Source organism: Ochotona princeps, chromosome 1, assembly GCF_030435755.1.
Source record: "Ochotona princeps isolate mOchPri1 chromosome 1, mOchPri1.hap1, whole genome shotgun sequence".
Lineage (NCBI taxonomy): Eukaryota > Metazoa > Chordata > Mammalia > Lagomorpha > Ochotonidae > Ochotona > Ochotona princeps.
Window position 1 is genome coordinate 165,282,581 of NC_080832.1, and position 26,605 is coordinate 165,309,185.

At 53.8% G+C, this 26,605-nt stretch overlaps 1 protein-coding gene across 6 annotated transcripts in view; it reads left to right on the top strand.

Moving 5' to 3' along the window:
• Positions 1 to 26,605, top strand: part of CDYL (chromodomain Y like) — a 159,663-nt gene that overhangs the window by 126,124 nt on the left and 6,934 nt on the right. For 5 of the 6 annotated variants that reach the window (XM_058668416.1, XM_058668421.1, XM_058668424.1 and 2 more), the window contains 2 exons: positions 17,750 to 18,006; positions 18,997 to 19,169. In XM_058668416.1, coding sequence (XP_058524399.1) covers positions 17,750 to 18,006; positions 18,997 to 19,169 — 430 coding nt within the window. The remainder of the gene's footprint in view (positions 1 to 17,749; positions 18,007 to 18,996; positions 19,170 to 26,605) is intronic. The other variant, XM_058668418.1, reaches the window with a different exon arrangement.

Here is a 26,605-nt window from a genome sequence, read left to right on the forward strand (position 1 = left end):
GGAGGAAACAGGCAGAGTCCACCTTCAGCCTAGACTCATGATCAGTCTGAATCACAGTTTTGAAAATCAAGGTTAAACTCTTTTTAGAAATACGTTGATCATTGTTTTCGTTTGTTTATAGTGCTGTGCATCAGAAGTGTCAGCTGAATAAGGACATGGACAGCTGAGAGGAAAGCCAGGGCTGGCTTCTTGGCAGCATGGATGGGGAACAGGGACCCAGGGTGGGAGGAGTGTGTGTACGCGTTGTGGGGCTGTGCAGAAGATGGGACTATGTGTGACAGCGACCTTGTGCCTGGCACTGAGACAGGCCCGCCCCCCACCATGCCAAGTTCAGGTCAATGGCTGCTTATGTTAAGGCAGAAGTCCTCTTAGACAGTTCCTCCTCTGTGGGTACCACAAGGTGTGTTCACACCAACCCAGGTGCGGTGGATCGGAGCAGGTGCAAGGCCCGGTGATGTCTGGGGCTCCTGCCGGCTCAACACGGCCGACAGTCTCCTGTGAACGTCTTTGTGTTAGAAAGCAGGGGCCCACCATGAAATCACAGTCAGTCTGGAAGGCCAGTCACTTAGTGGCTGGTTGCCACTAAGTGAGGTGTGTGTTTATAGGACTGACAGTGGAAGACAGGCTACAGCCTCAACAATTGGGGAGCAGCGATCTCCCAGTTCCCTGTTGTCGGGTGGCACCGCCTATGTACGCATGGTCCATGGCTCACACACCATCCCACGGCACCTGCTGTGGTTGCTCCCACAAGGGCCGGCAGCAGGTCCCTCATCTCCCTGAACACAGCTGTATCTTCTTTCTCTCAGAATGCTGCACTTTTCCCCAACCCCATAATGGCTTTGTTATACATACAAACCGTCGTTCTCGAAAGTTGTTCACTTTGATGACTCTAACACCTCTGCCAGCTTTGCCTTTGCTCTTGACAGAGAACAGAAAGTCTGTCCCGAGGGGCGGGGGGGCAAACAGCTTTGGATTTTAAAGTGCCGTCCTTGGCTTTATAGCGTTCCGACAGCCAGTCATATTCTCCCCATGTTCCGGGGAAGTCAGCCCTCCCTCCACACTGGACATGAGAGGATTGGCCCCACCAGAGTCCTGGGGGCTCTGATGGCTCTCCCGCAGAGGGCCAATCAATCGCAAGTCATCTGGAGCCCATCTGAAGTGCAGGGAGGGCGGGTGTAGGTTCCACGCCAACACAACGGCGTTTCCTGTGAGGAAAGTGACAGTCCTGGGACCGGACAGGCTGTCAGAACCGCTCGCCTGTTGTGCAGCCGTGGCCCTGCCGGCACGAGAGCATAGTGTGTCCCCACCAGCTGTGTTTACAGCACAAGGGGGGCTGCCGAGATTGGCCTGGCTGCCCTAGTCAGCTAATTCCTGCTCTGACCTTTTGGCTGGCCCCCCAAGACCATCCTTCTCCCACTTCCTGAAGTACAATCTGGTGTCAGAACCCTCCACTCACATTTCTGGACAGTCTCCCCAAGCTCCCTTCTTGGTTTTCACTGTGGTTGCAGATCTCAGTACCGTCCAGGACAGTAAGATTGTCCTCTTGTTGGCAGCACACCTGAAATATGTACACAGCCCTGGGGTCATCACTGAGGGGCCACCCCCATGACCACCAGCTCCACCAAGCTGCTATGAAGCCAGCCCCTCCCCATCCCCCAAGGAGTCCCTTCTGCTGTAACCCAATAGGTTGTATTCATTTTGCCTGTTTGAACTTGAACAGCATGACACAGCCATGTTGGTGCTTGCTTGACTTCTCTTGGATTGGTTCACGTGTTGGTGGTGTTCACTGTTGGCTGTGACAGGGCATTCTGCATTGTGCTTGCTGTGTGATGCTCTCGTCTCCTGGGATTCAGTTAGAATTGGGGCTGTTTCCCTGCAGCACCCTCCAGAGTGTGGGAGCATGGGTTCGACTGTGTCCCTGAGGGAAGAGGTCACAGGCAACGCGAGCAGACAGCTTGAGCACAACCTGTTCCCACTCTTCTGCCCACCCCATGGGAACGCCCTTGATTCTTGGCAGACCTTACATTGCACTTGCTGTTAATCTTAGCCATTCTGAGCGCTGTGTGATAGTCTGTCATTGTCACTTTAATCAGCTTAAGGACAGCTCCCTCCTGGCTTGCAGATTCAAGTATCTTTTACTTATATCTTTATCAGTTGAAAGTTCTCTTACACAGCTTAATGTGTTTCTCATTTTGTCTGGGGTGTGGCAAAAGCTTTTTCTTTTTTCTTTTGGTACTTTAATGGTTTCTCCATGAATTAGGAATTCTTTGTTCTTCGTGGTCTCAGTTTATCAACCTTTTCTATCCATTTTTAAGAATCAGTTGCTAGTCCCCAAGGCATGAAGCTGTGCTGTTGTAGTAACTCCAAGCTTTCCCGTGGTAATCCCCCTTGGGGTGGAGTGGGGCGGGGGGCAGTGTTCACATTGTGTACTGTTTTCCACTACAACATATTTGCTGTAAAGTCGGTGACCCTGTATGGGTCAGTCCGGGTTCTGCACTGTCCTGTTAGCTCTCTGTGTCAGTAGGCATGCAGTAGACATGTGCTCTGAGGGATTGTGGAGGACAAGTCTTAATTCCTGCTCTTCCCAAGTGCCTTGGCTGTTCAAGTCAGATTACTGATTTCCAAGGGGGCATCTACCAATTTTTCAAAAAAAATTTAATCATTTGAAAGGCAGAGTGTTGGATTATTCGGGACTGGTGGAGTTCTATTGGTTGTTGCCTTGGAACCAGATCTGTTGAGCCAAGTAATTTCAAGACCATGAACATAAAGACAGATGTCAAGACAGACAGTCGGCTGCCATACTCACAGACAAAACAGCAACCAGAAACGAGTTACACAGAACCAAAGAGGGTGTGCTCTGCTAACCAGAACAAGACCACGGCCCTGAGCCGGAGGGCAAAGGGCAGCGTCCTGCCACGGGCCCAGATTGGGGAAGCAGCACTGCATTTGGCCTTTGCCAAAATCCACCCTTATCTCTGGGGGAGTCCAGGACCTAGGGAGCGCTCCCCACTGCAAATCACTCCAGTCGGCGTTCATCTCCCTGGACTCCAGCTTGCTCCTGCTTGGCTGTTGAAACACACTAAGGCTGAGAAACATGTCTCAGCGGCCGTCCCCTGGGGTGCCAGCCCTGTGGCCTTGGCAGGGGAGTCCACAGAGAAGAAGTGCTTAGGGCTTTGGGATAGATCTCACCTGGGCCTCCAGAGGCTGCAAGTCGACCAGATCTATCCCAGAAATGAGTCCGAGGCAGACCCTTAGAAGCCTAGGACTCTATTCCCTGGCAGATGCTGACCTGTTGGCTGTTCTGTTCCACTGCAAGTGGAAGAGCAGCTCCGATCAGCCGTGTTCAGGGGTTCTGAAGTGGTGACCATTCAGTCAACCAAGCTTACATCAGTGCACAGCACAAATGGTCCAGTCAGCTACAGGGTGTGGAACACAGACACCCAGTTTAAACATCATGCACTTTATCCAGTCAGTAAGAGCCACATCCCACCTAGTAGCAAACAGCAGAACCAGGCAAACAGGACCTTCCTGTTCCCTTTACAGGAAACAATTTGGGACAGTCAGCTTACTGCCTGAGCTGTAAAAGAATAGCAAGATGTCATCCTGGAATGAGATACCATCTGGTGATAAGCACTCCCACTCGGCTTTCAAGGCTTTCCAAGAATCAAGGTTATGGCAAAGGTCACGTTATGGACATGTCCTGGAAGTGTTTCAGAAGACCTAGCCTGACACCGTGTTCTATTGTCTGGGCTGCCACAAAAGTTACAGAGAGACTATCCCATCTGATTCGCTCCCCAGATGGCCACAATGACCAAGGCTTCCTGTGGGTCTCCCACGTTGAGGTCATGCTGTGGTTTTTACCCTGCATTCACATGGTCCGCTTGTTTGTGTGTTGAACCAGCCTTGCTTTCCTACAGTAAACCCCATTTGGGTCAGGTGTGAAATCCTTTGTCTACACTGCTGGACTCAGTTTGCTGGTGTCACACTGTGGGCTTGGAGACCTGACCGTGGAAGGGGTGTTGGGCAGAGTTTTCTCATGTGGCTTTGGAATCAGGGTCGTACTGGCCTCATGAATGTGGGAGTGTTGTTCCAAAGGGTTTGTGTTACTGCTAGTTTAAACCTGTGGAAGCGTACACCAGAGAAGCCATCTGTTCCGGGCTTTCTCTTTGCAGGAAGTTTAAGTTTATTCTGATGTTGTGTTCTGTCTGAGTCTGTTTTGGTAGTTTGTACGTTTCTGGAATCATTTGTTTTGCTAGGTTATCTAATTTGTTGGCATAGAGTTTTGCTAATGTTCCGTTTTATCTTTGCCCTTTTATTTTTACAAGGTGATAGTCGTGTCTAACTATTTTTGTTTTTTTGTCATGGCCAACTTGTTAGTCCCATGGCAGCGTTTTCTTTCTTGATCAGTCTGCCTGCAGATCTGTTGATCTTTTCAAGCAATACGATTTCTTGGTCTTTTCATGAGTTTCTGCTCTCATCTTTATTGCTGTCGTCTTGTCTGCTTGATACTGGGTTTAGTTTACGCTTGCATTTCCACTGTCTTCTAGGATGTTTTTTAGTGTGTGTTCTCAGTCTGCTGTGATTTGGTTTCCACTGCCTGTTTTCGGAGAGTGCGTTGTGTGACTTGCCTCATTTTCAGCTCAGTCAGACCTGTTTCAGGAGCTTGCACCTGCTCTGTCCTGGTCCTGTTGATTCAGGGTGCCACTTCTCTCTGCTTAGCTCATTGACCTGGTTAGTATTATAAAACGTCCTTTCTCCCTTTAATAACGGTTTGTCTTATGTTTTGGGTAATACTCATTCTAGCTCTTTTGATATTGTTTGTGTAGCCTTTTTATACTTTTGATGTTCAATCTCTGAATCTAAAGTGTGTCTCTTGTAAGCAACATGAAAGTGCATGACATCTTTTTGTTCCTGCTGCCTGTATCTGCCTGTTTGTCACGTCAAATGTTATTTCAGTTAGGGGTTGCACTGTGGGGTCAAAAGGCAAAAAGGCAGGACCCATGCATATTGATGGCCCAGGAGATTATAATGGGACTGAAAACTTTCTGTTGCTTACCGCCTGTCTGATTTAAGCTAGGTATCATTACAAGAATTAAAAGCTTTGAAAAAATTCCAGTTCGTTAAGTAGAAGTTGAACTAGCATTGATTGTGTATTAATGTTCCATAGTGGACGCCGATGTCTCGGGCCTTCACACTGCCCGCTCACAGACTCCCCGAGGCCAGTGCCCGGGCCTGTGAGCCCCGTTCAAGCGCCTGTAGGGGAAGGTGTTCCACATCTTGTGTTTTGTGCTCCTCTCTGCCGTGCCTGTGCTGTGTGCAGTACAGCCTGCACGCTCGCCACGGCAGCCCTGTGCAGCAGGTGTGGCATTCTGCACGGGTACCCCTCGTGGCTGCACGTGGGGACGAAGCGGGTGATGGCACGTGCCTCGGCGTGCACACATGGGCGCTAGCGGGGTGGGGCTGTGTCTGTTTGTGTCTTCATGCCCGACACTCCTGCGGTGCTGCTCCCTTCACCACTGAGCTCCCGCCAGGCCTGGGAGCTGTTGTTCACTGGCTGCCCTGTGAGTGTTGAGGAGCAGCGTGCACAGACTCCTGCGTGGTCAGACAGACGGCAGGCTGCTCAACACAGGCTTAAAGTTACTGCCTAGTGTAGTTACCGCACATCCATGTCCATTGGTCTCTCTGTGTCACATGTCCTGTTTCCATGACTCTGTGGTTTCGACAGGTGATGAGGTGGATTTGCAGTAAGTTCGCAGTCTTCTGTTGGCTGGGAGTGTGCAGATTTCCCCCTCCTGTTAAAGGACAGTTCATTCCTCGTAGAGTTTGGGTCACTCCAGCCCCTGCGGCCGGTGGGACAGATCCGAGGGCAAGGAGAACTGCTTCTCCTGCTGCTGGAACTTCACGTGGCTTTGCTGAGTCTAGGAAGGTGGGCTTTCCCTGAGCTGCTTGGACACGTCCCGCAAGCTGCACGTTCTGTCCTCACTGGTCCAGGATGAGTTCAGAGCCTGTGTTCCCCAGAGGTGCTGGGGTTCCGGTAACGTGTGTGATGGTGTACTGGAGGGGTGCACAGGCCCTCCTCCCTGGTGGTTTTTTGCTGTTTTTACTGGTGTCCATGCCCTCCGCCTCCCACCACCTGTTCTAAACAGTGTTGGCTTTGAAAACGTCTCTTAGAAACCGTCGTCTGCTCTGTGTAAAGTTACTTCTAATATCTTGGTCTTGTGTCTTAGCCCACCCCGGCCCCAGGTGGGTTGTTTCCAATGCCTTTTTCCCACCTCATCAAGCAGTCCCACTCGTATGAGGCCTTTCACAGAGGCCCTCTGTCGTTGGTCTCGCTCGGTTCCATTTCATTGTTCCTGGCTGTTGAATGTCATATGTTCCATTTATTTAGGTTTAGTTCTCCAGCTCTCTGATTTACAGCATTGGATATCTAGGGTTTTGGTTTTTCACTTCCTTTTGCTAAAGTGCATGCTTTAACACTGTGGACTTCCCACTCAGCCAGGCTCCTGTCGTATCCCACCTGTTTTAGTCCTCTTTTTACTACCGCATGTTTTCAGAGTGACACTTGGTCCTTTTTCCTGTAGCTTTTGTGCAGCCATCCTGAGTTTCCAGATTCTTGAGCGTGTCACGTTGCAGCTGTTGGATGCCATGTTCTTCATGTCGTCTGGAATTGCCTCTTGTCTGTCCAGCTTTGTTAAGGTCTTCACTGGGCCCTCGTGTCAGGAGTTCTGATGGGCACGGCTGCGGAAACATCTCCTGGTCTTCCAGTCTGTGAACCCGCACAGAGGAGCTGCAGGCTAGGCCTCTGCCTGCACTACAGCATTCCATACAGGCACTAGCTTAAGACCCATGTGCTCCACTTCCAGTCCAACTCCCTGCTAGTGAGCCTGGGAGAGTAACAGGGGATAGCCCAAGTGCTTGGCCCTGCTTCCATGTGGGAGGTCCAGAAGAAGCCCCTGGTTCCTGGCTTCAGATCAGCTCAGCTGCAACCCTTTTGTCCATTTGGGAAGTGAGCCAGCAGAGAGAAGATGCCTTTCTGTCCCTCATTCTCTGTAACACTGCCTTTCCAATAAATAAAACCCGAAAATTAGTTGTCAGGAATTAAGTGCTTTCTTATTTGGGGCTAATTGGGAGATGGGACGGTGGTTAGAGACTGTCTGTGGTTTGGTGGCAGGGCTTGTCTTTTTGTCTTTCAGTATATAAATGTATACTTACGTATCTGGAAGGAGAGAGAGTAAGGAATTGACCTGCTGTCCTTCAGTTGGCAGCCAGAGCTGGGCTAGGCCAAGGCTAGGACAAAGAACTCCGCCTGGGACCCAAGCACTCGGCCACCTGCTGCTCCCCTCCAGGCACGTCATCAGATCTGAAGTGGAGCAGCCAAGACTTGAGCTGATGATTGTATGGGATGTTGCTATCCCGTGGAAGCCTTACCCACTGTGCCACAGATCTGTCTCACCCCAGCCCTTCTCATGAGCACACACTGAATCTTCCTCCCTCTTGTCTTCCTCTGCATGCTGAGGTCATGCCCTGCAGCCCCAACCCCACGGAGCGTGCAGAAGCTGTGCTGTGTCGCCCTCCTGCTTGCTGCCTCCTGTCCGTCCTTACTCTGCACTGTAGGCCCTGCCTCTCCTCGGCCTTGTCAACAGGGCACTCCTGACCTGAGTCCCTGGTAGGGCCCTCCAGCGGGAGCCAGAGCCGGATGCCTGGCGTCGCCTCCCCCACGCCTGCGGAGCCCCTGCTTCTCCCACGCTTAGCTTGTACGCAAGCCCGCGAGGCGGTAGAAGACCAGCAGCCACACTGCCTTGTGTGTGGGGTCACAACTGACCTTGTAACTGTGAGAGAGGTGGAACTGGTGGGGAGGATGGGACAGTGCCTGCTGGAGGCCAGCAGTCCTCTTGAGACAATAAAGGCACAGATGCATTGTGGATGACCGTCTCTGGGGGGCAAGCTGCGTTTTCTCCTGCCTCTGGGGATGATACTTTACCAGACTTTTCATCTTGTTTTAAAGATGTATTTTAAAGGCAGAGAGAGTACACACACTGGCGTCTGCAGGTTGATGCCCCAGTTGGCCATAGTGGCCAGCCAGGAGCCCCATTTAGGCCTCCCACAAGTATGGTCAGTGTCTCTGAGTCTGCCTTGGGTTCGGCTCAGCGAGCAGTCCCCATCCAGCACAGCAACTCTGCCGTTGGCACTTGTGTTTTCCAGGTCCCAAATGAGAATCCATTTCTGGAGAAAAGGTGTGTGTCCCGGGAGGCGTGCAGGGGACTCTTGGTGGCTGCGTGTCCCAGGAGGGTCCTGTTGGTGGCTATCTGCCACCTCCAGCGGGGCTTCAGTGCTGTCTCTTCTTGCCTTCTGCTGTTGGCGTGGTTGAATGGGCTAGGGGGTTCTTGGACTTCATTTCTGCTCTGTTCTGTTTTTGCTTTCAAGCAAACCACAAGAACTGTCTGCTTTGGGTCTGCAGAGTACCCAGTTGTCTTAGGTTGGTTTATTTGTGCGTCCTTCTTCTCAGATTTCCAGCCTTACTCTGCCCTCTGAAAACCCCAGAACCTAGGTATATGACTGCCCATGTCATAGCGGGAGTGATTGTGCTGGCTTTGTGGGCAGTGGGTGGGGCATGTCCTTTTGGCCTCTTGTGCCCTGTAGGGTACACCAATAGAGAGCTGAGTACTAGCCTAATTCTGGCCTAACTTATTTCTCATTTAGAGATGAAGGCCAAATGCGACTGTCGGTGGTGCACGTCATCCCTCCGCTACTCCAGACAGCTGGTGGGTGCTAAACAGGGTCTTGTTCTGAGACGCACTGCAAACAGAGCTCACACAGAGCATGCGTATGCACCGTGGGCAGTGCCGGTCACTCACTGGCCCTGGCTTTCACAGTAGCTCCCTTAGAAAGAACACACACTCTAGCACGGTCAGTGATTGTCCCCACCAGGTGTTGTATGTGCCTCTGCTGGGGTCAGCTGTGCTTGTTAAAGCCAGTGGCGTGACTACCCCAGCGGCCACCCCAGGGCATGTGAGGAAGGCACCAGGCTGAGACGGGGTCACTGGGCCAGGAGACCACTGGCGGCCTGTGGGCTGTTGCTGACGCAAGCACCCTCGTACCCTGGTGGTACCTGGCAAAGCAGTGTGTCAGGGTTGGCCTTCAGTGGGGCATCTTTGCACCGTGGGACGGGAACAAGTGCTCGAGGGTTTCAGCAGGACCACGCCGCCTGCAAGAGACGCAGACTGTGAGTTGATGCCTTGGAGCGGGTGTGATTCTGACCACTCTGAACAGGCGTCTAGCCAGGGCATTGCCGCTGCCTCAGGGTGGTGAGCTCTGGGTTGAGAGGCTGACTTACTAGGAGTGATCCTTCTTCCTCTGCACACTGCAGGGAAGGCTGAGATCATGAGTTTGTTTCTCCTTGCAAGACCTGAGCTGTTGGATTTTTTTCTGCCATCTCTTCCCTATTTGCAAACCTGTGTATCACATGCCCTACTGAATTTAAATTGGGAAATTTGGGTGGATTTATAGTGCTTAATAATTTAACTTTTTTGGGTTTGTGTGTGTGTCTATCAGAAGTGAATCATAATAGCATGATTTTGCAGTTAGAGATTGATCATGTTTGCACTAAGCTTTCCACTAACTTGTTCAAAGCCTTTGGTTCGCTTTTCATGACTTGGGTTCCTGTTGCTGGCTTTCCCTGTGAAATATGGAGGCTGCTTCATTGCTGAATGTGGTTCTTCAGAGTTGAGTAAAGGTGCATGTTTGGGTTTCCTGAGTTTCTGGATTCAGGGCATTCGTGCTTCCCAGGAGCTCAGCCTACCCACAGTGGACCCTGCAGATGACAGAGCAATGGCGCCCACATCCTCACCCACAGGGGACTGCCCTGTGGGCCCCAGGGTCACAGGGTTGTCGTCAGGTGTGCCCCGAACGTTCGGTGCAGTTCTGTGGAACAAATCTGATGGTGCTGATCAGAAGACTGCTTTGTTGTCCAAGAGGAGCAGGACTGTTCCTGGGGACTCCTTGTGCTCCAGGAGTCTGTGCTCTGTGTTCACAGTCACTCAGCGAGGCCGAGTGCCTTAAGGGAGAGGCTTGTGCTCGGAGCTGGAGACATGCATTTGATGGGGACCCTCCGCGCACTGCCAGCCCCAGGCATGCATGCGGAAGCCCCAGGACTGGCTGGCTGCGGGTGGCAGTTCCCAGTCATCCCGTGGGAAACAGGAACCTCCACACTGGCCGTGGTCCTCAGGTGGCTTGTCTGACCACGTGTGAAGGCTTCGTCTCCTCGCAGTAGTTCCCATCCCCAAGGACGATGTGGTCTGTCTGCGCGGTGTGCACAGGGCTGCTGAGGAGAGGGCTCCAAGGTCCAGTTCTGGGAGTGGCAGCTCAGCTGCGAGTGTGCCCAAACTGTGCTCTCAGAACGGATGAGGAGGCATGGCATCACACAGTGGGGTGGGGTGCCTTGGATTTTGTTTGCCAATACTTCCTTCAGGACATTGGCAAGAACTGTGTCCGTGCCTGTGTTATGTGTTTGAGTACAGCTAGGTGAGGCCACTGCTTGCAGTAGCGACCAGGAGCCCCTCGCTGCACAGCTAACACCCCTGCATGTCCAGGCAGCAGCAAGCCTGAAGACCAGAGCGGTTCATGTGAAACGCTGAGGGCAGCTTGTTCATCATGCTGTCAGTTATTACATGGCCTCTGTGTGTGTGTGACAGTCGCATTGTACTGCATCCCTGAGGATGCGGGCAGCAGCAGCAGTGGCCTTCAGGCCCCGTGCAGGCCCACTCATGTAGCAGACAACCTCAAGCATGGCTCTGGGGTAAATAGAGAACACCCCCTTGTTCCCTGCGGAGATGGCAGGGGTGCACCTGCACACCCTTTGGGTGTCACTCACTCAGCATGTGCCTGGCGGAGAGGTGGGTGAGGCTGCTAGAAGCATCACACAGCAGAATGATTTCCACTCAGACAGAAGCAGGAAGCCTGACTCCTGTCCATGGCCATTTGCATATCTAAAGTATCAAATAGCGTTCTCTGGCCATACCAGATTGTCAGCTGAAAAATTAGCCCGCTGTGTGAGCTGATTGGATTTCCAGTTCCACCTGCAGTTGTCTTGGCAAGGCCAGACCAGATGGTTTCATGGCCCAGGCTAACTCACCCTGATGTTACAATAACAAGTGAAGTCCAGCTGGTGGCTGCGTGTGTGGGTGACATGGTTGTTTAGCCTGTCAGGAGCCATGTGTCCAGCTGTGGTTATACGTTTAGACCCTCACCCCCCCCCCCCCCCGGGGATGTATTCACACTGGCACCACCAGAGACAGTCAGGAGCAGCGAGTTGCACCACCACGCCATGATGCCTGTGGCATCACTGGGAAGTTGGGGTTTTTCATGTCCCGGTGAACCTCGTCCCAGACTCCTGAGTTCAGGGTGTGCCTGGCCTCCTCCCTGTTCCGGGGGTGATCCAGTACCCCTCTAGCTGTTCTCACTGCCTACACTCACACACGGCTGTTAGTCACGTCCTGCTCCTGTGTCGACCGGTGTTACTCAAGAACAGCCTTCCGGAGCCTTCCTGTAATGATTTCCTTTCCACGCATCCATATTGTGTACTGACATGACAGCCAGCTGAGGCATGGCGCTTTTGCACAGCCAGGTGGGCCTGACTGACCTGAGCTGGCACTGCCCACCCACCTAGTCAGGAAGGTCATCACCTCCCCAGCCTGGCAGGCCCCAGAGGGCGGGCTGGGGCTGGAGGTTTGTGTGTAGCAGAGGCGCTGGGATACCACAGCGCCTGCCTCCACCTTCCCCAGCCTCACTCACGCTACTACCTTGACTGTTTGTCCTGTTAGATTTTAGATCAATGCTATTTGGTAATCTTGAGGATGACACAAGACAGTCTAAAGGAGAAGAGCCCCTAGTCTGCACCCAGCATGGACGGTGCTTGCGGTAGCAGCTGGATCAGGAGGGAGGCTGCTCGGCCTTGATGTGTGGCGGTGACTCTGGTCTTACCCTGGGTGCTGCACCTGCCACCCCTAGGGCAGAGCCCTGTCCCCACCTGAGAGTGGCCGTGCCTGCTGACCGGAACGTGTGGTTGCAGCCCCGGGGGTCATCAGCTTGGGGACAACCAGGGGCAGATGTGTTTATGGGACAGAAAAGGGACAGGCTCTTCCTGACTCATGCTGCTCATCTTTATAACATTTGAGTTGGTTAGGGAAGAGGCTCGGTTTCTGAGTGCCTGTTTTACCAGCTTTCTCCTAAGACGGTGCACGGATACGCACCTGCAAGCCCAGTGCCAGCAGGATGGGCTCCCATTTGGTCTCAGCATCTCAAATCCCAAGCTGGCAGTGGGAGTCGTCCTGAGCACCACCCCTCTCAGGGTCCTAGGAAGGCCCTAGAGGGCTGGAGCCTTGGGACAGCAACTGGCGGCATAGTCCCAGGACCGCAGTACACTGATTTCCCTGCAGCGTAGTGGGTAGGATATCTTCTGCTTGGTGTGACCAGCAGCCTGGCTGGAAGGACTGGGGAGGGGTTACACTGGTGTGTGTGGTCACTCTGGGTCTCCCGCAGAGGGTGGTATGTGCTGCTCCTTGTAACACTGGACTTGGTTAACTTGGAAGTGAGCTGGAGACACTAAAGGTGGAGTTGCTGCTAGATGAAGGTTCAGGAGTGACTGTGTGCATTGGTGGTGGGTGACAGCAGGAGGGCGGAACCCACGTGGAGCAAAGTCACCGGGTGCACAGCAACCACGTCTGTGCCTCAGAGCGCCTGTGTTATGCCCTCCTCTCTCCATTAAGCTTCTAGAAACCTCCGGGGCCTTGTGGTACATCCACTGCATTCCTAGCTCTTGCCTGTTGAGGCAGGTGCAGCAGTGGGTGAACATGTGCAGTCACAGTGAACTCAGTTATACTGAAGTCAATTCAGTTATACTGAAGTCAAACATAGCACCTACTGTGTGCTAATATCCAGTGCGGCCCTAAATGCCTGAGAGCTCTCCAGCTTTGGAGTGGTCTCAGTGCCTTCGCTGGTGGCACATTCCTCACCTGAGGAGGCCAAATGCAAAGTGCTCCAAAACCTGTATATATAGGTCACCACCTTGGTGGCCAGGAAGTCTCAGGGCAGCTAGGTCTGGAGATTCCAGAGACTCAGCCAGTGAAACCGGTGGCAGTGTGTGTCTGTCCGTCTCCCCCCACGCCCCCACAAGTTCTCTAACCTCTCTGGAGCAGAGACAGACATGGTCATTTGCGAAGGATTGACTTAACATAGCATGGAAAGAGGGTACCGATGTTTAAAGCCCAGCGTACTGCCACATTCATGTGAAACGTTTGCCCATAAGATTCTGTTTGCAGCTGATGTGAGCAGAGCACCCGTGCAGGCACGCGGAGTTAGGTGCTGCAGGTGTGAGGAGCAGTGTCTGAGGTGTCTTGCTGTGAAGCAGGCCTGTTGATTCTGCAGGCACTTGCCTCGTTGTTTAAGGTGAAGGAGCTAATGTCCGTAAACAGCCAGGACGCTTAAAACTCATTTTGGACCTCTTCCAGTAGTGGAGCCCCGTGCCGCTAACAGCACGCTAAGCCAGTGCCAGCCCTAACAGAGACATAGCAGTGCGTGCTTTCCCTGGTGGGACATGGCATGGCAGCAGCTTTCCTCCAGGTGCTGGTGCTGTGGCAGGCCTTCTGGAGGGCTCCTGGTGGTGTTGGCAGTACTCTGGGGGGAGGACACACAGAAAGAGACCTTCCATCCACTGGTTCACTCCCACAGATGGTCACAATGGCCAGAGCTGAGCCAGTCTGAAGCCAGAAGTCAGGAGTTTCTTCCAAGTCTCCCACGTAGGTACAGGGGCCCAAGGACGTAGGCCAGCCTCCACTGCTTCTAATCCAGGGAGCTGGATGAGAAGTCAGCCCCACAGCCCTCATAGGTTCCTGACTCTTCTCCCCACTGCATTCTGAAATTGTCTTATTGCTGTGTCTTCAGATTCTCTTTGATCTTTTTTTAATGTTTAAACTGCTGTTTATTGATCCGTAAAGTTGAAGTTTTCATTTTCCTCCTTCCCAAATGCTTGGCCAAATGCTTCCCAAATGCTTGGCCAGCCTGGCCAAAGCCAGGGACCCAGGTACTAGAGCCACCACCTGCTGCCTCCCAGGGCCTGCGTTAGCAGGAGGCTGGAGTCGGGAGCTGTGACTTGCAGGCAAACACTCCCAGGGAGCAGGCAGGTGTCTGGGCTCCTGAGCCAGGCGCCCTCCCAGGATCTTTGCTTTTGTGGTGTCTCACCCATCCGGTGTACTCAGTGAGGTTTGCTTTGTAATCCACATTTCCCCATTACGCTCATGTTCTCATGTAAATCTTTAATCACATTGCGGTTGTGTATAACAGAAAATAGTCTTTCCTGTTAATCCCTCTGTTGTAGCTTTGTTAACTGATTTGTTAAGGAGCCTGCACTGGCTGACAGTCTTGTTTTTCCTTCTCCTTTGTCTGTCTAGTAACTTTTGGTAGGTTGCCTAATGCTGTGGCCTTTATCTTTTCAAGTGCTGGATTTGTGGTGCTTAAGAGAAGTGTTGGGTTTTCTGTGGTAACTGTTCATTGCTTCGCGGTCTGATCCCTGCAGGATGAAGCATCTATGCATATATATGTAGGGCAGAGGAACCGATTGCGAGTTGCCTCAGCCTCTAATGCCTGTGACAGCCGTTCCAGTGCTGGGATCCAGGAGCCAGGAACTCGGTTCTCACATGTGGATAGCACAGACCCAAGAACTTGGAGCCGTCGGCTGCCGTCTTCCATAGGGTTCCTTAGCAAGAAGCTGGACGCGAGAGCAGAGCTGAGAGTCAAACCCAGACACTCCTGACCACTGAGCCAAGACTCACCTCGCTGGAGCTGAGTGTGAGGCTCTGCTAATGCAGTCCGAGGCATCTTTATTCCAAAGCCACGTTAGTTCCTCTGCCCACAGGGGTCTGCTGCAGGGTCATGACTACATGTCCCACGCAGGTGAGCAAGCATGCCCATCGAGCCGGTCACACCTCCCTGGATGTGTGACTCCAGGGATGGCCCAGTTTACAGACCCCTGGACTGCCCAGTCCAGTGGCGTCTCTGCCTGCACACACACTCAGATCAAGATTCAGCAGAGCATCCCAGGGACCCCGTCCCCACACAGCTGCTTCCTGATCCCATGCCTGCCAGGTGACATGAGGGGGTCCCCTCCCTGCACCTGCAGTGTGTGGATGCTGCCCCGAAGCAGGACAGTGGCTGTGAGGTCCAGTTTCTTTGTGGACCTTCCTTCGGGCCACCAACCATCCTGCAGGGATGAAAGCAGTTGGTTCCAGCGCTGTGTTCAATTCCCAGTCGTCCATGGCCGTGAGAAGCAGACAGCACGAGTCATCGTGGCAACCCTTCGTGCCTTTCGGCAGCAGTTGTGATCACTGCAGTAACCCTGCTTGTTTCAGCATATTTTCTTTGCTGTTGAGCCCAAGCCAGTTGTTAGACATGAACACAGGTTACTGTCCTGGTCGAATGTGACACTAATCAGTACTGCAAAGGCCTGGATTGTGGGGAGGCGGTTTTGTTGCCCTGTTTTCATACAAGTTGTTGACTGTGAAAGCCGTCTCAAGTTTTCTGTTTTCCATGTGTGTCTGGCGCTCACCTCTTGTTGAGCCATTAGCAATTGATTTTGTAGGAGCGAAGATCTCACTGTGCCTGGATTGACTCAGGGAGGTAAGGGGCTCGGAGTGTGAGAAGTCTGTTCACGCTCACTGTCCCTGGATTGACTCAGGGCGGTAAGGGGCTCGGAATGTGATGTCTGTTGACGGCTCTTCTCTGGGCATGGTGCTCTGCACAGAAGGGCCAGCAAGTGCCCACTGCATTCACCTGGGCATTGAATATTTGCCGAGTACCAGGGAGACAGACGGGGAGGGTGCCGGCTCAGAGCTCAGCACAGGTAATAAACACCATCAGTAAGAGAGGTGGGTGTTTACATCCCACATTAGATGGGATGCCCCACGCATGTGACGAGGCCTGAGTCCCAGCCAGGGTCATGCGAGAAGGCAGTGGGGAAGAGCCAGCCTCAGAAGGGGTCATCCGGGAGGGCTTGTCTGCCACATTAACTGTTCACCTGCGAACACAAGAGTATTCTAAGCAAGAAGGGCAGGAGTGGGCCCGACACGATGGTTCAGTGGCTAAATCCCCACCTGGGAATGCCGAGATCCCATATGGGCACCAGTTCATGTCCCGGCTGCCCCACCTCCCCTCCAGCTCCTTGCTTGTGGCCTGGGAAAGCAGTAGAGGACGGCCCAAAGCCTTGGGACTCTGTACCCACATGGGAGACCTGAAGGAGGTACCTGATCTTGGGACCCTATATTCATGTGGGAGACCTGGTAGAGGTTCCTGGCTCCTGGCTTCAGATCAGCTCAGTTCTGGCCATTGCAGCCATAGCCATTTGGGGAATGAATTAGTGGATGGAAGGTTTATCTAACCTCTCTGGGAATCTGATCTGCCTTTCCAATAAAAATAAATTAATCTTAAAAAAAAAGCAGGCCGGTGCGTGGGTCCTGGGCCAGCATCACCTGGGTCTTTTTAAGGCTCTCTGAATTCCTTTTTTATTTTTAAAAATTGCTTTTCTGCAGTTGTTTTTTCAAGTTTACTGATTTGTTTGAGAGATACAGTTATATATAAAGAGAGAAATCGCTCTCAGATCTGTTGGTTCACTTCCGGGATGATGGCAGTACCCGTAGCTAGGCCAGGGCAGAGCCAAGAGCCCGAATCTGCATGCAGGTCTTCCACACGGTGGCGGGGTCCCAGCCACCTGGCCGTCTGCTGCTCTCCCAGGCACATCAGCAGGCAGCTGGAGCACAGGTGGAGCAGCCAGCACTCCAGTGACAGTCTCAGGTTCTCCGTGTCTTACAGATGTCTCTTGAACATTCCACAAATGGAATTCCCTGGGAAACCTCTGGAGGTGACAGTGGACAGAGTTGTTTCTGTCACGGGAGAGTCATGGTGTCTTGCCCGGGAGCACCCCCGACTTCCCTAACAGGTCCCTCCTGGCGACCCATGCTTTCTCATGCCCTTCCCTTGTGCCAGCCTCCGGCATTCCAGCATCTTGCTCTCTTCATTCCTGTTGTATTGCCAAGGCACATGGCCTTTAGCCCATTCACATGGAGAGGAGGTCCACCATCTGCCTTCATCCTTGGCTTCTGGCTCCAACGACTCTTGGTACCACTACACATGGAGCGAAACCCCTGACTTTGTCACAGTGGCTTTGAAAATGTATCTCGAGGCTGATGGGAAAGCCAGCCCCATGGTGCTGTTAGGCACAGGGGCAGAGCTGTCTTCAGCTGTGACAAGGGAGTGGGACCGGGCACAAATCCTCAGAGGCAGCAAGGCAGCGTTCTTCACGGAGGACCTCTAGTGGTCCCCGGGGACCGTGGCAGAGCCGCGTGGCCCCTCTCACCTGGCCGGTGGCCACAGCAGCCTCAGCCCCGGCTGGGCATCTGTGCCCTTTGCACCTCTTTGCGGTTGCTCTCCTTGCAACCTGAACCCCATGCCTCCGCAGTCTGGAACTGCATAGCCACTTTCCAGCAAACGCCCGTTCCATTGTTAGTGTTTGCAGCCGGTGCGCTCCTGAGTCGCTGAGGGAGAGCAACACGTCTCCTCTGACAGACGACGTCTCCTCTGACAGACGACGTCCCAGGGCCAGCCTGCTCAGTCCCTCTGTGTGGGATGTGAGGTGCAGGATGGAGCCCCCGCCCAGGGGCAGCGGGAGGATGTCATCAGTGCTGTGGTTCCTGACTCCTGGCAGGTCCCTCTCCATTCATGGATGTGTTGACAGCCAATGGGACGGCCAACATACAGACATCCGTGACAGGAGTGACCGCTGGGAAAAGGAAATTTCTGGATGAGAGGAGAGATCAGCCTTTCGACAAGCGGCTGCGTTTCAGCGTGCGGCAGACGGAGAGCGCCTACCGGTACAGAGACATCGTCGTCAGAAAGCAGGACGGCTTCACCCACATCCTGCTCTCCACGAAATCCTCTGAGAACAACTCACTCAACCCAGAGGTGAGGCACGCCTCCCCCCCCCCGTCGGGGGGGCCCAGGCCCACTCAGCTGACCATGTGGGGCGCTCCTTGTCACTCCTAAACCCTCACTGTGCCCGCCAGGAGGGGCAGGGGGTGACTTTGCCCCTCCAAGCGCGTGTGCACCTAGCACAGCCTCTGCTTCCGCTGGGCATCGCGCTGTGCTCTGCAGCACTGGGAGCTGGAGGCACCTGGGCAAGGGCAGGCGTGCGTGCAGAGGCTCCAGGCTGCTTGCTCAGCCTGCCATGTCTTAATGTGTGCTTCAGCGTTGTGGTGGAACATGTTCCTAGCAAGATGGTAGCTGGCTGGTCAGCTCGCAGGAGAGGGACAGGGCCCGCGAAGGCTGGGCAGGAGCCAGCTGAGAGTGAACTGGCACTGGAGGCAGTTCCAGTAATCTTCTCCTTGTGAGCAGTAGCCGAGGCTTCTCCAGGGGACATAGCCTGTCATAGCCAGGGGACACAAGGAGCCCCACGGGGCCAGTCAGGGTCCCTTTATCGGTTCTATTTATGTGCTTGTAGAGGTCACTTTAAATGATCCTGTGCCCTTCTAACATTAGCTTCCCATGCTGCTGCTTCTCCCGAATGTACTTAGACCCCACACCGCTTAGATTTCTTCCCCAGTCACAGAGCCACCTGCTGTCCAAAGTGCAGAGACCAGTGGGTGTGACAGATAAAGGAGTAGCTGCTGGGAGCCGCAGCAGGTGGAAGACATCTGGGGAGATGAGACCGGACAGGGTGGTTGTTCACTTGTGGCGAATTGTATCCCACCTCTCCTGCAGCCTCACTCTGAAAATCACAGCACAGGACGGGGAGGGGACCCATGACAGGTGTCCTTAGGATCGTGCGCCCTGCAGGTGGTGGAGGAGGTCCAGGAGAGGACTGTGTGGCTCTGAGAGCCCGTCCGCCCATGGCAGGTGTCCTTAGGATCGTGTGCCCTGCAGGCGTCTGCCACTTTAACATCTGGTGCCCTGCAGGTGATGAAGGAGGTCCAGAGTGCCCTGGGCACGGCCGCTGCCGACGACAGCAAGCTGGTGCTGCTCAGCGCCGTGGGCAGCGTCTTCTGCTGTGGCCTCGACTTCATTTATTTTATCCGACGCCTGACAGATGACCGAAAACGAGAAAGCACTAAGATGGCGGAAGCCATCAGGTAAGCTGGGCTGGGGGCGGTTTGGTGCACCAATCCCCCAGGAGAACTGAAATGAATGAAACGTGCCTCCTCTTCCCAAGAGGCCCTAGTCATGAGTTAGGTAGCTCTCCATACTGTGTGCCTGACATAACGAGCCACGGACACATCAGCCATGCCCAAGCTGGCTGGCTTTGCCCGCACTGCTCAGGGCACGTTCCGAAAGTCTAGGACCCTAGGCGGGAGTCTGCAGGGTTTCCAGTATTGGTGGGGGAGTGAGTTCCCTCCTCGGAGCTTCAGTAAGGGTGCATTCTGCAACAGATCACTCACCCTTAGCTTAGGCCTGGTGGACGCTGCACTGTGGAGGCTGTCCCACAAGCTGGCTCCGTGATAGCACAGCAGTGCTCACTCTTGATTGCCCACGTGCCCAGCTGCACCCGGCTGGCCATCTGCAGGAAAGGGCAAGGCCGCCTCTCCTCGTCTGTCCCGAGGTATCCATGTCCGGCTGCATGTTGTCTCCATTCCTTGGAAGCATTTTTTTACATTTCTTAAATAGTATCTTTTTAATTGCCAAATAAAAATTGCATAGATATATGTTATACAACTCAGTGTCCTGAAATAGTTGTGTGAAGGGACTTGAAAAGTTTGTGGGGAAATGGAATTTAAAGATAACACACTGTTTTCCATGAGTGTTTCAAATTCGCCCTGTTTGCACATCAAGGTAGTTAACAAGTGCATTGCTTACACTTATTTTTCGTATGATGAAAACACATAACAGCTGTATCCTTAGTGAATTTTCAAATATATGGCACGCTGTTAATATTTTTTTAATATTTATTTATCTGAAAGAGTCATGGAGGGGGGCAGGAAAAAGACCTTCCGGCTACTTGTTCACTCCCCAGATGGCCGCAGCAGCCAGGGCCAGGCCAGGCTGGAGCCAAGATCTTCAAGTCTTCCGTGCGGGTGGCAGGGCCCCAGGATTTGGGCCGTCCTCTGCCGCTCTCCCAGGCCACTAGCTAGGAGCTGGGTTGGAAGTAGAGCGGCCGGGACCCAAACAGGCACCACTGTGGGATGCTGGTGTTGCAGGCGGGGGCTTTGGCCACCAAGCCACTGGCCCCACTGTGCCGCTGGCCCCACAATACCTGAGCCGCGCTGTGTAATGACTTGACGTGATATGTATCTCTTAGATACACCATATAGATCTGTTTTTCCTTCCTCTAAATAGTGGTGTTACCCTGTTGTTGCTCGGCAACTCGTGCTTTTCCACGGACCTGTGACTTTGAGACCCTCCGTTTCCTCCCTTGTTTTTGCTGCCATCTCTGCAGTGCAGGAACTCTCCCAGGACGGCTCCCCTGCCCTGAGCAGATCCCCCAGCTGGCATGCTCTCCAGGGGGATGGCAGCACCTGACCGTTCAGAGGTCAGTCTGGTTTAGCGTGGGAAACCAGAAAGAGTGGTGTTCCCCAGCGTCTGCCAGAAGACATCCCTGGTGACCCCTGGGACCCCGTGGTCTCTACCTTTTACTGACAGAAGAGGGACATTGTGGGCCTGCAGGCTTGCAGTACCACAGGGCAGTGGGCTGAGTCTTCTCCGAGCCCTCAGGTGCCTGGAGGCCGTGCCTGGAGTTCCTCTGGGGTCCCTGGGCTCTTTCCAGCTGAGTCCAGTCCCCTGATGTCCTGGACATCACGTTGGGCCTGGGTGGTTGGGTCGGCCGGGGATGGAGCAGGGCGTCTCCCAGACAGCCCGCCAGAGAAGGCTTGTGGAGCGCATGTGATCACCTTCAAGATCAAATGGTGACTGCACTTGGACCAGGGATATTTGTTCTTTGTGAGCACTGCCAGGCTTTAGGTGCTTGTATTTTTCAGAGAGTTGAGAATGTTAAGATAATATCTTATCAAATGTGACCTGTAGTCTCCTAAATAATTTTAAGCCTGAAGTAAGGAGCTGTTACCACCCTGTCCCTCTCGTGGAAGACCTGTCAGTAGTCCCCGGGCAGCCCCTTCATCACCCTTAGCCATCCTGTGTGCCGAGGACAAGTCACAGTGCCCCGCTGGTTCCCTAGGAGACCCAGAGTACCTCCGCCTCCCAGGGTGCCCATGTGCACCTGCTGACCTTACACCCTGTAGTGAGGACCTTTGAAGCTTGGTTCCACTGTCCTGAGCTTCACGTGTAACTCTTGGGGTGCCTCACGCTGGGGCCGCCTTTCCCCTCCCCCTCCAGCACTGGCTCCCTCCGCAGTGGCTGGGGTTGGAGGAGTTGGGTTGGTGATGCGGGAGGAGGGTTGGGGCGGAGACCTCGCCTGAGCGTGCAGTGACTCGTTGGTTTCCATTGCTGCCTGCTTGAGGCCGTCTGTGCCTGCCGCCCTCCTTGCTCGCTGCAGAAGGCAGGGCTGCCGCTCTCCAGGGAATCCCGCCTGCATCTGCTTTAAGGGAACCGGTTTTGGGGCTTATGTGCCAAAGCTCTACCTGGGTATATTTTTTATTTTGTTTTGTTGTCGAGTTTCTTAAACATTGAAGGCAAACGGCCTTTGTGGGACAGATTTCCCAGGGGCGGGGTGGGAGGAAGTGAAGCTTCCGGTTGAGAAGCGCTTCACGGAAGTGGCTGCCGTGGCGTCCTCTCTGTGCCGGAGGCTGTCGGGACAGCAGGAGTCAGTGGATAGCATGAGGACTTGGAAGAACACGGGAACCTGAGCCGGAGCACTTGGCAGAAACGGAGGAAGGGAAACCGACCCTCCAGCCTCTTCTCTGCCCACTGCTTCCTGTCGCAGGCGTTCAGAACAAACAAGAACTCTGAGCAAGACGTGAGCTGGCAGTCAGAGCCCAGGTCTGCAAGCCCAGCTGCTTCCCCGTAGACTTACATGAGTCAGTGTTCGGCCCAGAGGGCGTCTCGGTTCCTCTCTGAGTCTTCACAAAACAACTGTGGCAAAGGCCTTCTCATCTCTGCCATGCCCAACAGAGGGAGCGAAATGTGATGCCCTGTGGACATTCTGTGTTAAGTTTTGGTTTGTTTTTTAAGATTTATTTATTCTTAATGGAAGGTCAGATTTACAGAGAGAAGGAGAGACGGAGAGGAAGATCTTCCATCTGCTTGTTCACTCCCCAAGCAGCCGCCATGGCCGGAGCTGAGTCAGTCAAAGAAAGCCAGGAGCTTCTTTTGGGTCTCTCACATGGGTCCCAAGTCCTTGGGCTGTCCTCCACTGCTTTCCCAGCCACAGGCAGGGAGCTGGGAAGTGGAGCAGAGCCGGGATTAGAACCAGCAAGCATACAGGATCCTGGCATGTGCAAGGCGAGGACTTCAGCCACTAGGCTACCCTGCCGGGCCCCTGTCTTATGTTTTTAAAGCACACCTGCCTGATGCCCAGTGAAAGCAGAGAGCAGAGGACATGTCCTCCTGAGGCAGATCCAGGCCTTGAAGGCAAGTCCGTCCTGAGGTCAGTGCTGGTCAGGACATGACCCCTCGTCCTGGTCCCTGGCCTGACGCCTGTCCAGGTCTGCGTCCTGACCCCCCGGCCTTGTCCTGGCCCCCAGCCTGGTCCCGGTTCTGGCTCCCTTCCTGACCCTCGAAGCATTGTGGCTTGACTGACAGCTCCTGAGCCAAGTCCCATGCGTTGTGGCTAAAGTTTCTGTGAGACACGACGGTCTTGGTCCTGTGGGTTTCTCTGTTTAACGTCACCAGCCTGTCACACTCCAAGTTCTGTTTTTTCAGCATCTATTTTAAGGCCAGTTTTTGTTTGTCTCAGAATGGACTCTGGGGGGCAGACAGCTGTGCCATGTCCCCACATCCTCATTTGCTTTTTCTGTCTCCCTGTGGAGTCATCTTGTGGTAGGCGAGGTGGGGTCTGAACTCGTCCAGGTTTGCCCTTTGCCTGGAGAAGCATTCGAAGGACAGTTACAAGTCAGGGGCGCACAGTGATGAGGTCTGTTTAAAAGATAAGGAACGGGGCCCAGCGCAGAGGCCTAGTGGCTAAACCCTAACCTTGCACATGCCGGGATCCCATATGGGCGCCAGTTTGTGTCTTGGCGGCCCTGCTTCCCATCCAGCTCCCTTCTTGTGGCCTGGGAAAGCAGTCGAGGACGGCCCAAAGCCTTGGGACTCTGCACCCACACGGGAGGCCCAGAAGAATCTCCTGACTCCTGGCTTCGGATCAGCTCAGCTCCAGCTCTTGCAGTCATTCGCAGGAGTGAACCAGCAGATTGAAGATCTTTCTCTCTATAAATCTGTCTTTCCAATAAAAATAAATCTTTAAAAAAGGGGGTGGGTGAGTAAGGAACACACAGCTTGCTGAGGAATGGGGCAGGCCAGGAATGGGAAGGATGGGGAGAGACGTCCCAGAGGCCGTGTCTCGGCACCCTGTGTTCTGCAGGGACCCCTCCCCGGGGAGCTGAGGAGGAGCGGTTCCATGGGACGGCCCCAGGTCCCCGGGAAGGGGAAATGCAATCTAGGAAAAGGGGTTGGATTGCACGGGGCAGGGGAAGTCTGACGGCCAGCTCTCCCCCAGCTACCTCTGTCATCCCGAACATCCCCTTTCAGAGATGGGCTGAGGGGAGCAGTCCGACATGTCTTACATACTCGCTGCTCAGCGGGCACAGAGATCTGGCTCCCCTGGGGCGGGAAGTCCCGTCTGGAGTTAACTAACGTATCCATCGCACAGGCTGCAGGATTTCCATGAGCCTCTGGCATGGCCGCACGGTGCCATAGCTCCTCTGAGAAACTACCGAATTCTGCATCAGGCGGTTCTGTCAATCAGTATGAGCAAAATTACGGGGAAATAAAAACATTGTGAGTGGGTGCCTTGTAGGAAAGTGAGGATTACGTATCTTACTGTGTGGCTCAGATACTGTGGCTGGGCTCCATCTGGCAAGTGGTAGAGGTTGTTTTCATCTTTTTCTAAGGTTTATTTTATTCTTTTTGGAAAGTCAGAAATACAGAGAGGAGGATCTTCCATCTTCCCCAAGTGGAATCCCAAGTGGCCACAATGGCTGGAGTTGAGCCAATCCAAAGCCAGGAGCCAGGAGCCTCTTCCGGATTCCCCACACAAGTGCAGAGTCCCAAGGCTTTGGGCTGTCCTCCACTGCTTTCCCAGGCCACAAGCAGGGAGCTGGATGGGAAACAGGGCCTCCAGGAGAAGAAATGGCGCCCATATGGGATCCCAGCGTGTGCAAGACGAGGACTCTAACCACTAGGCTACCGCGCTGGGCCCAAATTTTTTCATCTTTCTCAGTGAGCATGCTGCTGTTAGACTGCAGATGGCAGCTGCCATCCATCCCCGCGCATGCCGGCAGCCGTCCACAGCTAGGTTGGAGTGCCCAGACCCGAGGACTTGCTGGAGTGTAGGCTGTGTTACCCAGAGCAGCAGACGCATTCCTAAGCCAAATCCCTGTGAGAAACCAGGATCTTCTAGTATAACCTAGAGGGACACAGTAAGGAGCTGCTCCTGCTGCTAGCCGCCTCCAGAATCAAGAGGAAGTCCCTAAGGCGTGTCTGCCGTAGAGCGCCTCAGCCTTGGACGGAGGAAAAGCAAACTCTCCCGGCCCTGTTGCCTTTGAAGGAGATGTTTGAGATCTGGGGTTGGTGCTCAGTAGACACACTTGTCATCCGCGTGCAGCCGTGAGGACTCAGGGAAGCGTTTAGTCCTCAACATGTGCGGGCCTGGGATGCCCCGTGGTGCCCTGAGGCAGGTGTGCTGCCCTCTGGCCTGGGATGCCCCGTGGTGCCCTGAGGCAGGTGTGCTGCCCTCTGGCCTGGGATGCCCCGTCGTGCCCTGAGGCAGGTGTGCTGGGCTCCTGCTGGCTCCCTTGCTGCGGGACTGGGAGGATGGCATTGCTGCCCTCCGTCAGTGCCTTTTGCAGCTGCCCTGAATTAACCATGGACTGTCTGCTCTGGTGTCTCTGGCTCAAAGCGGACGTCAGAGGGAAGGCCCTGCACACGGCCTCTCAAATGGACCGCATTGTAGAACAGCCTGGCAGCCCTCCTCGTGCCAACAAGGGCCGTAGGCGGTAGGTGAAGCTGTGCAAAGCTCAGGTAGGATTTTCTTAAGACTGTGACCAGCCTTTTTCACTGTGCCCAAGGTCTGCGGACCCCAAGAGGCAAGGAGATAGTAAGAAATGTGCAGCCGTAAGCCGCCTGTTGAGTCGGCTGTGATGGTCTGCAGGTCATTTTTCTTTAAATAGGCAAGAAACCATTTGTACTAAAGCTGCTCTTCCCAGATGGGTGAGGCCATGGATTTCCTCCATAGTCTTCACTGAGAAGCCTTTGGCAGTGTAGTCTTAGGGTCTGAAGTCCGCCGTCCACCAGGGTCTTCAGCACCCCGCAGTGGGGGCCGCTGTGGCTCACGCTCAGTTTAGTGTGAGGGTCTTCACGCCGTGCCTGTCGCCTGCCAGGCAGCAGCCCTGGGTTCTGTGGAAGGCCTCTGTTGCTCTGCTGTCCAGTAAAGCGGGTCTGTGTCAGGACCCTCCAGCCTCACGTTTGGCTGTCAGCCCAATCCTGGAATCCATGATCTACAGAACCCTGCCATTCCCAGAAGTGCCCTTAGCTGGTGTGCTTTTCCATGTTCATGTCATGCAACATTTTTCTCTCTTGAGAGAGCACCCTTTCCTGGTGTCAGAATATATTCTACATAGTTTACCTCTTATTTGGAAATCCAGACTTGTTGGGGAAACTCTGTATCCTCGTTCTCTTAGGTTCTGGGTTTAATGGGATGCAGAAGCAAGCCCCCTGTAATAACTGTTTGGTACAAGAGGAAGAGCTGGAATGACTACCCCAGTAACAGCCCTGAGGTCCTGAACCATTCTGAATTCTCCACTGGGTTTCATTTTTATTATTCTGAAGGTTTGTTTTTGATTGGATAGGTAGTACAAAGAGAAGGACAGATAAGCAGAGCTCTTCCATCTGCTGGTTTTCTCCCTAAATAGCTGCAATGGCCAGAGCTGAGCTGATCTGAAGCCAGGAGCCAGGAGTTCCTTCAAGGTCTCCCGCATGGGTGCAGGGTCCCAAGGCTTTGGGCCAACCTCCTCTGTTTTCCCAAGCCACAAGCAGGGAGCTGGATGGGAAGTGGAACAGCTGGGACACAAAGCAGCACCCACATGGGAGGTCAGTGCTTGAAGATAGAAGATTAGCCTGTAAGGCCATGACACTAGCCCTTCTCTATTGTGATTTCAGAGTAGCCCAAACAGGGACATGGCAGGGAGACCAACATGGAACCAAGGGGCCATGTTGGAGAAGGTTTCTGTCCCAACATAGCTTCCACTTTTATGGGATGCTGACCCCCATGAGGTTACACAATCTTATCTTTTAAGAAAACTGATGGGGATGGGCCTGGCGCAATAGCCTAGCAGCTCAAATCCTCGCCCTGCACGCACCAGGATCCCATATGGGCACTGGTTCTAATCCCAGTGACCCCGCTTCCCAACCAGCAACTTGCTTGTGGCTTGGGAAGCGCTCCTTGCCTGTGGCCTGGGAAAGC